The sequence below is a fragment of the Phascolarctos cinereus genome, unplaced genomic scaffold (assembly GCF_003287225.1).
Source record: "Phascolarctos cinereus isolate Bilbo 61053 unplaced genomic scaffold, phaCin_HiC Scaffold_4;HRSCAF=312, whole genome shotgun sequence".
Classification (NCBI taxonomy): Eukaryota; Metazoa; Chordata; class Mammalia; order Diprotodontia; family Phascolarctidae; genus Phascolarctos; species Phascolarctos cinereus.
In genome coordinates, this window is record NW_027555847.1 from 236,264,498 (window position 1) to 236,281,803 (window position 17,306).

The window sequence follows — 17,306 nt, forward strand, 5'->3', positions numbered from 1 at the left end:
GGGAGTCCCTCACTGGAGTCTTCAAGCAAAAGTGGGATGATCAGGTATGCCAGGGAGGGAATTTTGTTCAGGTACCAGTTACACTAAATAGCCTATCAAATTTCTTCTAGCTCTAAGACTGCATAGTAACTACTTGCTCTTAAGAAAGTAAGAATGTTTGGGGTTTCAGTTCCTTCGTTAGTAAAGTAAAGGAAGGTATCAATAATGTAGAGGAAAACAGCATCAGAATTTGGTCATTGCAGTGACCTCATGTGACCAGAGGACTGATGGTGAAGCCTACCTCTAGGCAGACAGATAGTGCTACACAATGAAGAATATGTTTCCAGACATGGCCAATGAGTTGATCTGTTTTACCAGACTGTACTTATTTGTTACATGGGAAGGTTATATTGGAGATGAGTGTGGAAAGTCACTGGGAAGTTATAATTTTACAAGATCATCAGTAAATCTTTTTTAAAAGACTATAATACAACAAAGTTAATAGACTAGGTGACCTTTAGGATTCCTTTTAGCTTTGATCTTCCATTAACTTCAATAAACACTATGGCCTCAAATCATATTGTAATGATTCCTGTTATGCTGATCTTAGGAACACTGGTTAAAGCAGAAGAAACACTATCATTATCAAACAATAGTAAGAATCCCAAACAAGTCACTGTGTGCTACTTACTGTAATTTGGTTCTTCCTCTTTTGTTGTGTCAGTTGTTTTACTAAGTTCTGAAGAGCAACTCTGGCCCTGTGGAGTAAGCGATGGGGGTAGAGGATTCTCTGTCTCTACTGCTTCAGCTCCTTCTTTTAAAGTGGCTAACATAACCTTATATGCCTGTCTGGCTTCCATCGTAAGCTCTATCATCTTGTGAAATTGATCCTGGGGCAGAAGAAAAAGCAAATTCTTGATTCCTAAACTGTAAGCTAGTCTAATTACTTTTTTCTTAAAATTTTAGAAGAACATCAGTACTAGAACAAAACAGAACATAAAATAACAATTACATATTGTTATAAATAACAAAAGAAACCATTAACTTAATAAATTATTTGTTGAAAATGGGTGGAGTGGCAGTGATAAGGATAAAGGGGTCAACAGTCCAGGAGCAGTTCAAATGCAACCTGTACAATGAAACTTAATGTCCTATACCACTTATTTCCCATCATTCCTGAACTGCTACATTCTACTCTACTCTTGAATCCCTTTGCCTCCTTGTTCTAACCTATTATATTTTGCTGAAAAACACTTTCTGGACTGCTCCCATCATCCAGCTCCTTCACTCCTATTCACATGTAGCTTACCAGAGATGGAAGAACTCAAGAAACACTGTTGATTTATATTACCTAATCACAACTGGGTCATCCCATCACAATCACTGTAGCAAAGTAATCCTTTAATAATCAGTTTGCTATCTCATTCTCCACAATGGCTGTTTTAGATCTCTCCTCAATCCTCCCACAACATCCTCTTCAAGAAGGAATTGGCCTCATGTGTCACTGAAAAAACTGAGGCCACTGGCTCTTCCTCCTTATCTCATGTCACTCACGGACCTTCCCTCACTTTCCCTTCATTCCTGTCTTGGACGAAGAGGTGGCCCTTCTCTTGACCAAGGCAAATTCTTGATTTGCCTTGATTGATCCCATCCCTCTCTTTCCTACAACAAGCCCCGCCCCCTACTATGATACCATCACCTTCAAAACACTCCATCTTATGGTTCCTCTCCTGCTACCTACAAACATGTTTATGTTTCTCTCCAATCCTTACAAAACACTTATGTGACCCAACCACTAGTTACCATGCTATATCTCTCCCTACATTTTTGGTGAAACTGCTTGAGAGAAAGTCATCAACCTGCTGCAGTCTGGCTTCTCACCTCATCATTCAATGGAAACTGTTCTCTCAAATGAGCAATGATCTTAGATGACTAACTCTAATGAACTTTTCTGAATCCTCATCCTTGACTTCTCTGAGGCTTATGATGTTGATTACTTTAGCCTCCTCTTTAGGTTTTCACTACTATTCTCCCATGGTCTTCCTCCTATAGGTCTGACCATTCCTTCTCAGTCTCTTTTGATGGATATTCATATCAGGTCCACTAACTGAGGATGTTTCCCAACACCCTGTCCTGGGCCTTCTTATCTATACTATCTCATTTGGTAATCTCATCAGTTCTCAAGGTTTTCAATTATCATTTCTACATAGATAATGCCCATATTTATATATCTAGCCCTAGTCTCCTTTCCTTAAGCACCTGAATTCAAATTCATCATGTCCAAAACAGAATTTGTTATCATTCCCTCCAAACCATCCTTTCTTCTGAACTTACCTATTAAGGGTACCACCATCTTCCAGTTACCCAGTTTTGAAATTCTGGTGTCATCCTCAACACCTCAACCACCCTCATAATACGTATTTAATCAAATGCCAAATCTTGTTGTTGTGACCTGAATAGCTCTCACATATGACCGCTCCCTTCTCTCTACATACATAGATACCACTTTAGTTCAGGCTCTCTTCATTTCTCACTGGGACTACTGAAATGGCTTTTGACTCAGGTCTCTTGCTACTGCAGTCCATTCTCCACTCTGCTGCCAAAGTGATTTTCCTAAGCGTTATTCTAACCTTGCCATCTCCCTACTTATTTAGCTCCAGTGACAATCTGTATTTGATCCTAAAGGGAGGTATTTAACTTCTTCACAATTTGGCCCTTTTCTGCCTTTCCAGCTTTCTTACACTTTACTCCTTTCAACACACCACACAATGCAGCTACACTGGACTACCAGACTACTTGCCCCTGCCCCTGCCAGCTCTGTGCCCCCTCTCTACCATATCTGAATGCTCTTCTTACTTCTGCCTCTTACTTTGTCAACCTTTAAGATTTTGTGCATTCTTCAGACCTTTACATGTCCCCCCAGTTGCTACTGTCTCCTCCTCTTGAGATTACCTACTCTAAAGATATTAGGTATGTACCTGGTTATTTATGTGTTGTTTACTTTATTAAAATATGAGTTCTAAGAGGGCAGGCACTGTTTTTGCCTTTCTTTGTAACCCCAGAGCTTAGCATGTTACCTAGTACTTTATAAATGTTTGTTGACTGACCACCTGGGGCTCCAATTAATATCAATAAGAGTTCATGTGACTAACCCTTTGACCTCATACTTCACTGAAAAAACTGAGGCCACTGGGTACAAGCTCTCTTCTCTCTTCCTCCTTATCTCATGCCACTTAGGCAGCTTTCCCCACTCTCCCCTCCTTCACTTCTGTCTCAGATGAAGAAGAGGCCCTTCTCTTCACCAAAGCAAACTTTAGTCACTAGTCACAGATACAGTAAAAACCTAATTTAAAATGCACAATTAGAGTTCAAAGGAATCTCACTGGTCAGTTCCAACCTGTACCTGAATAAGCATTTCCTTTACAACAAAACTGTTAAATGGTCATCTCTAGCTTTTGCTTGGAGACATCTAGTGAAGAGCTGCTAATGAGCTCCTTAGGTAGCCCCTTCTAATTTTGGATGCTCTAATTTATACATATTTATGGCAACTTCACTTTCTTCACATCTCTCATAAATGCCCCCTTTCCTGACACTGCCACTACCCTGGTCCTGTCCCTCTTCACTTTATACCTTGCATTATCACTTAGTAAATGCTGGCTGACTTGTTGAATTGGCTATCCTGACCCCTCTTAGCTTTAAGTCATTTGCAAAGTTGCTAAGTGAATCACTTATCCAAGTCATTGTTAAAAATGTTAAATAATAATGAGGCAAGGACACATCCTTGGAAAATTCAACTAGAGATCTATTTAAAATATCACCCTCTTAGTAAACTAAAGAAAAAATTCATGCTACACATCCCAAACTTCATTTACTAAATTGTCAATGAAATTTTTTTACAAGTATTTTCCACCAAAACAATAAGGCTTATCTTTTCTCAAAGATAAAAGGATATTAAAGTTCTTTTGTTTAAAAGAGTAGTAGGAAGAAGAGGAGTAGCAGCTGCAGCTAACAGATTTATAGAACATTCAGGTTTGCAAAGCACTACCTATGTAAGTACCTCAAGTGATAGTACATAATGCAATTAATAACTAACTTAAAGAGACTAGAAGGGAGATGATGCCAATCTTGGTTTGCCCACCAGCCTACTAGGTAAGTTTGGACTCTGAACACCTTCACTCCCCTTCACTGCTGCCCCAAGTTTCTCTATTATCATTTCTAAATGATAATAACACTTGCTCCCTACCTCCCTTTTGGAGATACTGAAAACAAATGAGAAGAAATCTGAAAAAAAAATGCTGAGTGTTTTATAAATCAAATGTGTTAATATTTAATTTCACAGAGACTAGAATCTTTGCAAAAGTTCTAAACTTGGGGTCCATGAATTAATTTCAGGAGGTCCATTTCCAGTAACCTCTAACTAAATTTTCAACATTTTCAACAATTATTTAAAACCATTATTCTGAGAAGGGAACCACAGGCTTCACCAAACAGGCTCATGTCACTAAAAGCGTTAAGAACTCTTCTCTAAAGCAAGTATAAACTGTGTAAAGAGATGGATGGTCAGTGTAAAGACAAAGAAAAAAACCAAGAGTGCACATTCAGCTCACCTGCGCACCGTCATAGCTGAAAATTCCTACCACACTGACTGGTACTACTTTGTTTACACTCCGCCCCAGAGCTTTTCGGTTGAGAGCAAACACAAATGGGACATTCTGTTCACAGGCATAATCGATAATGGTATGCAATGTCTCATCCAACCCACCTAGAACAAAGAACATAAAAGTAGTAGAAAGGTATTAAAATGAAATGTTAGATTTAGTAACAAAAGACATTATTCAGCCTATCAATTTTTGTATTAAGTGGAAATTAAACGAAAAGAGCAATCATCTGCAAATTTACATCATCTAAAAAAGTGAAAGCCACCTTTCACAGCAAACATATTATGCCAATTGAACTAATATCCTTTAAAAACTTATGGCTTAACGTTATTCTTTTCTATTAGGAGAAAGGAGAAGTATGCTTTATAAACTATTCATTTTAAGACAGTCGAAAAACAAACCCCAAGTCTTCCAAGTCCCAGATAGTAGAGCTATAAAAAGCTGGAACTTTACAGCTCTAGTCAATGTCTATAACCAGTCAGTTAACTGGCATTTATTAAGTGCCTACTATGTGTCAAGCACTATGCCAAGCGATGGAGAAAAAAAGAAAAAAAAATTCCCTGCTCTTAAGGAGCTCACAGTCTAAAGGAGCAGATATCATGAAAACAACTATATGTAAACAAGATACACATAAGATAAATGGGGGGGGGGGCACGCCACGCAGAGCACTCAACTCTTCCCAAAGCTTTCCTTTATACGGGGCATTTGGGGCTTACAGCTCAGTTCATTTTCTTTCTGCAACTCTACTTAGTTACAACTCCACGGAACAAGATGCTCCCTCCTCCTACCTTTCCTAGTACCCTCCCCATTTTCGAGCTTCTTTTTGCGTGTCATCTTCTCTTGTTAGATTGTAAGCTCCTCGAGGGCAGAGACTGTCTTTCTTGTTCTTATTTGTATCCCCAGTGCTTGGCATAGTGCCCTGGCATATAGTAGGTGCTTAATAAATGTTTACTGAATTGAGGACAATCTCAAAGAGAACGCATTAAGGAAGGCTGAGAAAGGTTTCTTGCAGAAGGCAGGACTTTAGCTGAGACTTGAAGGAAGCCAGGGAAGCTAGGAGGTAGATATGAGAAGGATGATAATTCCAGGCATGGGGGACAGTCAATGAAAAGGCAAGGAGTTAGGAGATGGAGTGTCATTTGCAGGAAGAGTAAGGAGGCCAGTGTTAATAAATTGCAGGATATGTGGAGGAAAGTAAGGTATAAGAAGAAAACCAGGTAGGAAGAGGCCAGGTTATGAAGGGATTTAAAAGCAAAATACAGGATTTTACATTTGATCTTGGAGGTAACAGAGGGCCAGTGGAGGTGATTTAATGATGACAGAATATGCTTGTGGGTAGGTGTACTGTGGTCAGATCTGTGTTTTTGGAAGATTAAACTGACAACTGCGTGGAGGATAAACTGGAGTAGAGACAAACTTGAGACAAGGAAACTAAGCAGAAGGTCACTGTCATAGTCCAGGAATGAGGTGACGATGGTGAGCCATCTAAGTTTACATATAAGGAAAGAGAGTTCGTGATTTTGAGAGTCTATAATGGTCTAATCTTTTTTGATGATGAAACTCAGTAAAAACAAAATTTGTATGCTCTCCTCAAAATGTATACATTTCACTTATAAATTACTATACTAATAATTATATACATTATAGAAGTACACAATCTAAAAGGATGATGCAAAGATGAAATAATATTTAAGCCTCAAGTGAACTGGGAGCCAAGGGAGTTTACTGAATAGGGGAGTGACATAGTCAGACTTGTTATTTAGGAAAATCAATTGGAGAGCTGTGTGAAGGATAGGCCTGGAGAGGGAAGAGACTGATGCAGGAATACAAATTAGGAGACCATCAAAATAACCTAAGCAAGAAGTGATGAAGGTCTGAACCAGGGTGGTAGTTGAAAAAGTATTATAGTTTAAGTGTGGTGGGGGTCTACTAATGTACTCTGCCATCAGGGTAAAAAAAAAAGCTTTATTCTACACTGTGGTTTAATTCAAGAACTATTTTAAACACTAAAGCCATCTTGAACAAATAAATGCAGGTCTTCAGCATGGCTTCAGGTTTGAATACTGATTGTGCTTAATAATGACAACAATAACAAAATACTAAAATTTTGGGGTTGTATCCAAAGCATTCCTTAGGTTAATATTTGTATCTTCAAATAGTTTCATCAATAAAAAAGAGAAGGAACAGATCAACAAACTGGGCATGCAATAAAAAATGAGAACAAATTTTAAAACTGCAATTATTTTTCAAAATAGAAATTTTGAAAATCAAAGAAGAGATTAACACAAAATTTTAAAAAAATTTTTAAAAAAGAAAAAGGAAAAGCAAATAACTATTAAAAATAAAAAGGTGAATTCACAACAAAAAAAAACAGTAAAAAAAGCAATTTACCCAATTATATGTATAAATGAAATGAATGTATTTTTTAAAAAAATGCCCATATTAACAGAGCACAAGAAATACAGCACTGAAATAATCCAATCTCAGAAAAAGGAAATTGAACAAGCTATAACTGATCACCCAAAGGACAAAAAAGAAAACCAAGGACCAGACATATTGTCATCTAACAAATTTCTATCAAACATCCTGTCAAACAGTCAAAGGACAATTAATTCCAATATTATATTAACTCTTGAAAAAATTTTTAAAGGGGTCCCCCAAATTTTTTCCTATAAAACAAATATAATTTTGATATCTAAGCTGGTGAAAGCCAAAACAGAAAGAAAAACTGATAAATATTGATGCAAAAATTCAAGGAAAATAGACTACAGTAGTAAGTCACAAAGCTCATATAAAGTGGCCCACAAAACTCTGAAATACCAGTCTAAACCAGATTAAAATGTAATAGGGAATTTCAAAACAAAAATAAATAAAAATACAGTACAACAGTTATTGTTATTCAGTCTTTCAGCTGTGTACAACTATTCATGAGTTGCGGACCATGCTGTGCATGGATTTTCTTGGCAAAGATACTTAAGTAGTTTATCATTTACTTCAGTAGCTCACCTTTTCTCACAATAAGGGAGAGATCCAGGATTTAGGCAAACAGAGGTTAAGTGACTTGTCCAGGGTTATATATCTACTAAGCGTCTGAGATTGGATTTGAATTCAGGTCTTCCTGACTCCAGGCCCAGCACTCTATTCACTGAGCCACTACCTGCCTCACAATACAACATAGATAATGTTAATTTTTGTTTTTCTTACTCAAAATTTGGCCTGCCAAAATCTGTTTCTATTTGAGTCTGACACCACTGAACTAAATGTTCAATAAGAAAATTATCACCATAATATTAATAACAAGAACAATATATCAAAAAAAAAAAAAAGGACAGGGGAAACTTTTTCTTGGGTCACACCAGGCTTGAAATGTGTAGGGATCATTGGCTATACCTATAGTCTTTTGCTTATTGCTAAGGGCCCTAGGCAGCTTGGTTAAATTTGCTTTATATAAATGAAGATTCATTCTGTGACCACTTAATACTGGAAGCAAAAACTGAATTACAGAGAATGTATAAAGCATACCTTTTAGTTAACTTCCCTAAAGTGGTCAAATCCACGCTCATTTGCTATTGGGCTACACAGACAACAATCCATACAAGGAACTCATGTTCCTAAGCTCATTAAAATGGGCAGTAGCACATACCTTTTGACTTGCTCTTTTCACAGTTTGGAGAAATAATAACACATTTTAGTTTTTTGAGTTTCAGATGTTTGAGCACTTCCCTGAGTCCCATCACAAGCCGACGTTTGGTCTTTGCCTTTACTGGATCTTTCTGATACATACGATCTTGAAAGCGTACCAGTTCTTTTAAAAGATCCATCACACAATCATCAACTTCTTTACTAAGCATCTGACTGCAGTAACTAGAAGAAACGATACATGATTTTAAAAATTATACGTTGTCTGGATTATATACATGCAGTTGACTGCTATACACTACAATTCTTCTAAAAATATTTTACACAACACACATATGAATCAGGATCTTCAGGAATTTGTACTTCAATAAGTATTCGTTAGAAATTTAGTTTTCCCACTGATTAAGATCCTCTCCTCCAACTGTCACTTCCTTTCTCTTTCATCACCACCCTCTCAGATCATTTCCTGGTTTAGAGTCCAGACTTAGCCCTGAGTCTTAACCTCAATTCTGGCCAGTTCAACTTTCAGACTCTGAAACTCCTGTATAACCTAAATTGCTGGTTTGCTCCACAGAAGTCAAGTTTATAAAGATGAAGGGAAGACTGAGAAGAAAGAATGATGCAACAGAGGCTTTTTCATGTACTCAGAAGTGTTGAAAATGACTCAAAGCCACTATTATTAGGACTCACATATCATTCTTTATCACCTCCATCCCTATCTGCAAGTCTAGCTAAAGGACATCTTCACCATAAACTATTAAGCATTTGCCGAGAAGAGGCCTCAAAGATGTAAGATCTGTGTTCAAGGCCTGCCTCAGACACATACTGATTTGGTGACCCTGCGGAAGTCACTATATCTTTCACTGCTCTAGCCAACTCTCTAAGACTTTAAGCTGCGGAAAGGTGCTGACCTGAAATGGTAACAGCAGGCTTAATTTACAGGACATTATGACAGGATATAAGTTTTAGTTGACATAAATGGAGACAAGATAGTTAGGCCTTCCCCCAACACATACTATAATAATGTTTGTCAGTACGGCAAATTAGCTAAGTTCTTGTGTCAAAGAGCTAACTTGAATCATGGTGAAGCAGCATTTGTATGACTATGGTTATTTATAATGTCAGAATATTACATAAAGGCCATCATTTACAATGGCAGATAAAATCTGAAAAGATATACTACAGTTAGTTTCATTTCTACATGGACTTACTGTTATGTTAAAGCTTCTTATAGAGATCTTAATATAAATGAAGGGTAGTGTATAGGCTTCCACATACTCACTCTCTAAATCTCCTACTATGGATCTTTGGAAAAGGAGGAACTGGCTGCGTAACAATGTGGCCAACTTCTGCATCCTGCTGGCGTTCACCTAGGGTCTCTTCTGATGTGTTTTCCACTTCAACAGTAGAAGAGTTAGGGACTGATTCTTCTGTTTCTTCTATTTGCTCAAAATCTAAAACAAAAAAGTTTTACGCAATTTAATATTTACAAACAGGAAGGCCACCCCTTCTTCAAAGCCTAACCTCCTTAAATTATGCTTTAACTTTCTGAGCTTCTGATTACTCACTTATGTAAAATGGGAATAACAAAGTACAACCTACCTTACAGGGTTATTGTGATGCTTTGTAAATAAAGCTCTAAACAATTCCAAAAGTCACTACCTAGTAATACTTCCAGATACAGAATTATATCATATTATATTATATTATATTATATTATATTATATTATATATATTATATTATATTATATTATATTATATTATATCATATCATATTATATTATATATTATCTCAGTTGGCTTACTTTTGTTATCTTATATAGCACATATTTCAACTCAAATAGCTGAACAATGTTCTGGAAAAAGTAAGAACAATAATTATTTAGTGATAAAGCTGAAATTTGAATCCTGCCTCTTACATAATTAGCATTTGACTTGAAACAAGTCACTTCATCTTTCTGAGCTTCAGCTTCTTACTTGTGAAATGAGGATTATAAAAGCTGAAATACATCTTCCTCATATGATTTCTTAAGGATCAAGTGAAATTATTTACATAATGCTTTGTAACTCTTACAAGTGTTATTGAGTAATGGACAGAGAGCTAAACTTAAGTCAGAAAGTCCTAGGTTCAAGTTTTGCCTGTGATAGAAACTAGCCATTGTGATTATAGACAGATTATATAACCTCTCAGTACTTTCAGACAATTCTCTAAGACTCTAAATCATAGACAAGGTGCCAATCTGGATCACTGGATACAGTATCTGCATCAGTGAGGTCACAAGTCTGCACCCTTCTCCCTTCCAACGAACCTCCCATCCCCCCCCAAAAAAAGACCGTTTTCAATAACAATAACAATAAAAAATAGTTATCAGGTATTGGAAGCAATGCACATTCCTCACAAGGGAGATTTATTGCTTAAGATTTAATTTCTAAACTCTAAACTGGCTTTACGGTCAAAATTCATTCTAAATTTTGTCTTGTCTAGCGTCTGCGTGGAAGCATGATTTATGGATAGGGAATTGGTCTTAGAGCCAGGAAGATGTGGGTTCGAGTCTCACCTCTGATACATACTGCCTGCGTGACCCTGGTCAAATCACTAAACCCATGCATAAGCTGCCTTAGGCAGCTCCTTAAGGCTATGCATTATAGAGAAGATGTTAATCTGCCCTGGCAGAGAGAATTTTCTCATCTAAAATCAAGAAGACATGAGTTTGAATCATGTTCTAGATACCTACTTGTTGTGTGACAAATTCTCCAAGTCTTAGTATCTTCAACTATAAAACAGGGTTGTGAAGACCAAATAAGACAGGCATTTGAAACCCTTAAAATGCTATATAATGTTATCTATCATCATTACCATCATCATCGTCATAGTTGTTTATTCTATAATATTCAAATTATAATTTGTCATAAAATAACAATCAAATAATAATAACACCAATGAAATAACAAGTCTAGTCTCTATCGCAATTAGATGCTTAAGAGACAAGAGAAAATACTACATATCAATTATATTTAATGGAGTCAAACAACAAACATTTATTGAGTTCCTACAACATGCCAAATACTATGACAGACTCTATGGATACAAAGACCAAAAAAGGAAACAATCCATGACGTTAAGGAACTTATATTCAATTGCTGGAAGCAAAGTGTGTGCGTGCGCGTGAGTGACTGTGTGTACAGACACATATGTGTAGAATATAAAATAAATACAAGTTAATTAGGGAAGAAGGGTACTAGCTTTTAGCACAGTGCCTGGTATATAGGTGTTTAATAAATGCTTGACTCGATTTGTTTAACAGTTAGGGGGATCAGGACAGGCTTTGAAGAGAAGGTGGACCTGGACCAATCTTAAAGGAAGAGAGGAGTTACACGTAGTGCAATCAAGGCATGGGGAATGGTCAGGGCACAGACAGGAAACGAAGTGCCATGTGAGGAATGCAGAGATGATCAGTGGACTGCCCGTAAAGTGTGGGAGAAGTATAATAATACTAAGCTGGGAGAAACTTTAAAAGTCAAATATGGGTTTTTATTTGATATGAGAGGCAAAAGAGAACCAGTGGAGTTTACTGAATAGGAAAATAACAATCAAATTTATGCATAAAGAAGTTCACTTTGGTAGCTGTGATGAACTGGAGTAGGGAGAAATCTGATGCTGAGAGATCAGTTAATTGTCCAGGTGAGAGGTGATAAGGGCCTAAACTAAGGTGGTGGCTGTCTGAATGAAGAGGAGTCCTAAGTCAAGCACTAATAAAGCCCTCTCATAGGATACTCAAACATATACAGGAACACATCCGCATTTGAAGATTATCAATTGCTAAACTGAATACATTAAAATAATCAGTTTTCATAAGTAATACAGGACGGGCAGTTAGGTGGTGCAGTGGAGAGAGCACCGGCCCTGGAGTCAGGAGGACCTGAGTTCAATTTTGGCCTCAGACCAAACACTTGACACTTACTAGCTGTGTGACCCTGGGCAAGTCACTTGAATCCCAACTGCCTAAAACAAACAAATAAACAAACAAAAAAACATAAGTAATTACAGGATCCAGAATATTTGGGTCTAAAAAAAATGATACTGTCTTGAACTGAAGGAAGTTCAAATTATACTTCTAATTCTTTTTACGGCACTCATATTTTGGAATAATGGATACATTTTAACCACTTCCCAGGGTTGTTGTGAGGATAAAATTAGTAAAACTCTTAGCACAGTGTCTGGCACATAAGAGCGACATAAATGTTAATTATTATTATTTGTCCATAATAATGCCAAGCACAGGCCACATCATATCTACCATTACTGTTACTGGTATTTATTTTCAAGATTTAAGAAGCAACCCCAACAAAGAGAAATCAGTACCTGGCTGGGCAACCTGGTCAGCTGACTTATTATTAACATTATTCGCCAAATCTTGCTGAATCTTCTCAGCAAAGGCTGGAACGGAAAGCTGTTCTAAGAGATGTTTCTGTTTTCTCTCTTCTCGCTCTTTCAAAATAATCTTTAAAATAAAATTCAACAATAGCTGTTGATATATGTACATGGAATAGTTTCTCAAAAAGACTAGCTCCCATGGTGAAAAAAAGCTGCCCAGGTAATAATGCTGCCAATACACAAAGAAACAAATTAGATGCTTTTGCTTTTCAATTACACAATTCACAACCATACTGCACCTATTAGCTATCACACATATATCCATTTTTCATGCCTACTGATGCTTTCTTGTAGTCCTTCAGCATCACACTGTACTTACACAGCTACATGACACAATGGATAGAGTGCTGGTCCTAAGGCCAGAAAGGTTTGAATCCAAATTTGGCCCCAGACATTCTCTAGTTGTGTGACCCTTGGCAAGTCACTGATCTCTGACTCAGTTTCCTCATTTGCAAAATGGGGATAATAATAACAACTTCTCATGGTTGTTGTAAGCATAAGATAAAAAAAATCTGTAAAGCATTTTGGAAGACTTAAAGATTTACAAAAATAGTAATTGTTATTACTGGAATAGATGAAAATGAGCCAGCTCTCAATTAATGAGTAATGTAAGAGAGCAGTAAAGATAGTGGATGTAAAACAAAACAAATAAAAAACAATATGCTGTCACAAACCTACTTACCTAATTTGACAAAAAGCTGCTAGTGTTTTCTTCTATTTTCTATGCCACCCTCAAAGAAAAGTGTATTTAAAGTACAATCACTGGCAAGTTGTTGTTTGTCCTTCATTCTCAAAAAGGACCATGACATCAGGAAAGTGATGCCATGACTTGCAAGTGAATTGCATTTAAGTGAGGGAAGTCTGTGCAAAGCCACCAGCCTGACTTTCTCCCCTGGAGTCATCTGGGTCCAGTGGCAAGATATAGATCAGGATATTTCAGTTAAAAATAGTCTTAAGAATTTTCCCCTACAGTAGGTGAAATAATTTCCCCATAACATATAATTTGTATATTGAGGAAGTATTCTGAACTCACATGATACATTCTTTTGGACTGCCAATCAATATATTTGAATTACTAAAAACCGATGTTCTTAAAACTGAATCCCTACCAAATAAGAAGGGTAAACAAGAATTAAATAGTAAAGACATTTAAACAGATTGGTTGGAAGACCTCTCACCAATTTTTAATGTTTGCATCAAGTAAAATGCATAATATACCTTCTTCAGGGATGTTGGCTTTTTGACCTTTGGGACTTCCCTTTGCTTGCCCTTCTTTATTAATGGAGAACTGGAATCCAATGGATTATGAGGAGACATCACTTGATTTAACCGGTGATTTTTCACTGATGTTGCTAATTCTTTGGAAAGTACTGGGACTGCACCAACTGAAAGGAAATTTACACGAAACAGTAACAGACATTATTTCAATGTAATTGCCAGAGACCATAAGACTTTTAAAAAGTTCTGGTATTCGTTCAAACAGTTCAAAACATTGGTTTTTTTAAACATATATTTTTTCTTTATTGTGAAACACACTGGTTACATTAGGTGTAAGTATACTTTGATGATTAGTCCATTTTTCCAGCTCTAAACTATAAGAGCCCATAAATTTTCTTCAAAAAGAATTTTAAATTAAATCTATCCTTCTTACTACTCAACTTCAGTGAGCAAATTAAAAACAAAACAAAATAAAAACTTGAAAAATAAAGCCCTCAATATATACCATGATAGTCCAGAAAGGAAAAAAAAATCCTCATCTTCCACCTGTGAAAATGTACATCTCTTTCTTCATTATAAACATATTACTTCTCTAACAGGAGGTGAATGGCTTATTTCATCTTCATTCTTTTGGACTACTTGTTTATCACAGTCTTCCTCATGTTAAACCAATCCTGTACTCTTGGTATAACTCTAATCTGTTCATACTATGTAATCTTTCAAATATGTTGTTGTAGCCTCTTTGCAAATATTTTATTTAAATATTTTGCAGCTATGTTCATTAAGATATTGATCTATTATTTTCTTTCTTTGAGTTCTTTCTCCCTGCTTTAAGTATTGAGACCATATTTGTTTGTTTGTTTTGTGAGACAACTGGGGTTAAGTGATTTGCCCAGGGTCACACAGCTAGTAAGGGTCAAGTGTCTGAGGCTGGATTTCAATTCAGGTCTTCCTGATTCCCGGGCTGGTGTTCTATGCACTGTGCCACCTAGCTGCCCCCCTTGAGATCATATTTGTAATACATTTGGAAAAGAGTCTTCTAGTCTTTTTGCAAATAGTTTTTCTAATATTGTAATTAATTGTTCTTTGCTTGATGGAATTAATTTGTAGATCCATCTTGGGTCTGTGATTTTTCTTTATGGCTTATTCAATTTCTGTTTGTGAAACTGGATTATTTAATAGTCTATTTCATCTTTTGTTAATCTGAGTATTTCATATTTTTAAGTATTTATCTTCCCTTAGTTATCAATTTTGTTAGCACTTAATTGGGGAAAAGTTTCTGATAATTTCCTGTTTATTTTTTTAACTGAGGAAAAGATGTTTGATTTGTTGTTCAAATGCTTTATTCTTTCTCTAAGCCCTTTGCAATTTGGCTTCTGACCTCATCATTCAACTGAAACAGCTTTCTTCTCTCCAAAATTACCAATGATCTCTTACTCGTAGAATCTAATGGTCTTTTCCCAGTCTTCTTCCTTCTTAACTTCTGAGACCAACTTTTGATCATAATCATCCTCTTCTCATGGATGCTCTTTCGTCTCTAGATTTTCATGACATGGCTCTTTCCTGGTTCTCCTCCCCTGTCTAATAGCTCTTTCTCAGACCTCCAGTCTACCTTCAACTGCCTTTCTGACATCTGGAACTCTATAGGCATCTCAAATTCAACATGTCCCACATGGAATTCATTATGTTTCTCCTAAAAATTCTTCTCTCTCTCAAAATTCCCTTTTATCTCGTAAGATGGGACTTGTATAATTGTTGTATTTCCAGCTTCACCATTTATGAACTTGATCAAGTTAAGTGACTTAACTACTCTAAGCTTCAATTTATTGATCTCTACTTAGGATATATAACCTACAGATAGAATCAGCAGGAAGATTAAGTGAGACTATCTGTGTGAAATCCACCATATAATGAGGTTTCCATTGCTTTTAATTCCTATACATAATAAAATCAGGTTCTTTATGATTCTGTGAAAACCTATTATTCAAAAAACCTTTATTATGAGCAAAACTAATTACCCACAGAATGTAACATTAAATTGTTTTCAACCTCATCTTTCTGAAGCAAGCAGATAATGAAGAGAAAGGAAGATAACTGACTTATCTTACCAGAAACTACAATAGGTTTGGAAGACTGTTTTGAATTCTGTGAATGCTGCTTTTTTTCCAATGCAGCCAGCATTCCTCCCAAATCCAACTTCACTGGAATTTGACTCTTCTTCCCAAACTTTTTTGTAGTAGTCTAAAAATAAAGTTAAAATGGGATGTTTTCTTTATGCACACATATACAGAGCCTACATAAAAACAGGATTGGTTTAACATGAAGAAGACTGTGATAAACAAGTAGTCCAAAATATATACATATATACATATGTATGTACACATATTTATCAAGTAAAATAGATTCAGATATCTCTCAACTGAAAATTTTAACAATAATCTTGATGTTAAAACATTTTATATTTAGGGCCACTCATGCCACCTACTAACCAAAACTTGTAACCCTTATTTATAATCATAGAATGACTGAATGTTAAGAGCTACAAATTTCAACCCACTATTTCTGCAGATGAGGAAACTAAGGTACAGAGATGTTAAAATGACTACAAGAAAATAACATAGCAAGTCTGTGGCAGTTAGGACATTCAGTTCTCTGCCTGTTTCCTGAGCTCCAATTTCAATTCATCAACTGCCTATTAAATATTCCAAAATGGCTATTCTAATTTCAAACTCAATGAATCTAAAAAATAACTGATTTGCTTTTCCCTATAACCCACCTCTCAACTAAACTTCTTTTTCCATTGAGGGCACCACCATCCTTTTAGTTTTTTAGGTTCCCAACAATGTCACTATCCCTGGACTCTTCACTCTCCCTAAATATCCCTTCACCCTATATATCCAATCAGCTGCCAAATTTTGTCCTTTCTACATCTGTAACACTTCTTTTATCTAACACCGTCTCCTGGCTCATACAGCCTTAGTTCAGGCCCTCATTACCTGTTTACTAAATGATTAAAACAGCCTCCTAACTGATACCTGGCCTAAAGCCTCTCCATATTCTGATGATAAACAGGACTTTTCTCACATAGTACTTCACCTCCTATCTTCATGTCTTTGGACTGGTCATCCTCCATGCCAGGAAAGCACCTCCTCATTACCCCCTAGTCGAATCTCACCCCTCTTTTAAGTTCCAGCTGAAGTCCCACCTTTTCCACTAAACCATTCCTGATTTCTCCCTTCCCCAACTATTTGGGATTCCCCTCCAATTATTTTATTTTCATTCCCTATGTATGTATATACATGCTGTCTTCTCCAATAGAATGTAAGCTCCTGAAAGAGAAGAGAGTGCTTTGTTTTTCTGTCTTTGTATCCCCAGCA

The 17,306-nt window shown here is 36.4% G+C and overlaps 1 protein-coding gene across 3 annotated transcripts in view; it reads right to left on the minus strand.

Annotated features, from left to right (window-relative positions):
- SECISBP2 (SECIS binding protein 2) overlaps positions 1-17,306 on the minus strand; it is a 57,731-nt gene that overhangs the window by 5,921 nt on the left and 34,504 nt on the right. For 2 of the 3 annotated variants that reach the window (XM_021009496.2, XM_021009495.2), the window contains 7 exons: positions 16,038-16,170; positions 13,930-14,096; positions 12,640-12,778; positions 9,559-9,730; positions 8,281-8,501; positions 4,587-4,741; positions 671-869 (listed from right to left, as the gene is read on the minus strand). In XM_021009496.2, the coding sequence (XP_020865155.1) occupies positions 671-869; positions 4,587-4,741; positions 8,281-8,501; positions 9,559-9,730; positions 12,640-12,778; positions 13,930-14,096; positions 16,038-16,170 (1,186 nt within the window). Of the gene's footprint in view, positions 1-670; positions 870-4,586; positions 4,742-8,280; positions 8,502-9,558; positions 9,731-12,639; positions 12,779-13,929; positions 14,097-16,037; positions 16,171-17,306 lie in introns of those variants that run through there. The other variant, XM_078152965.1, reaches the window with a different exon arrangement.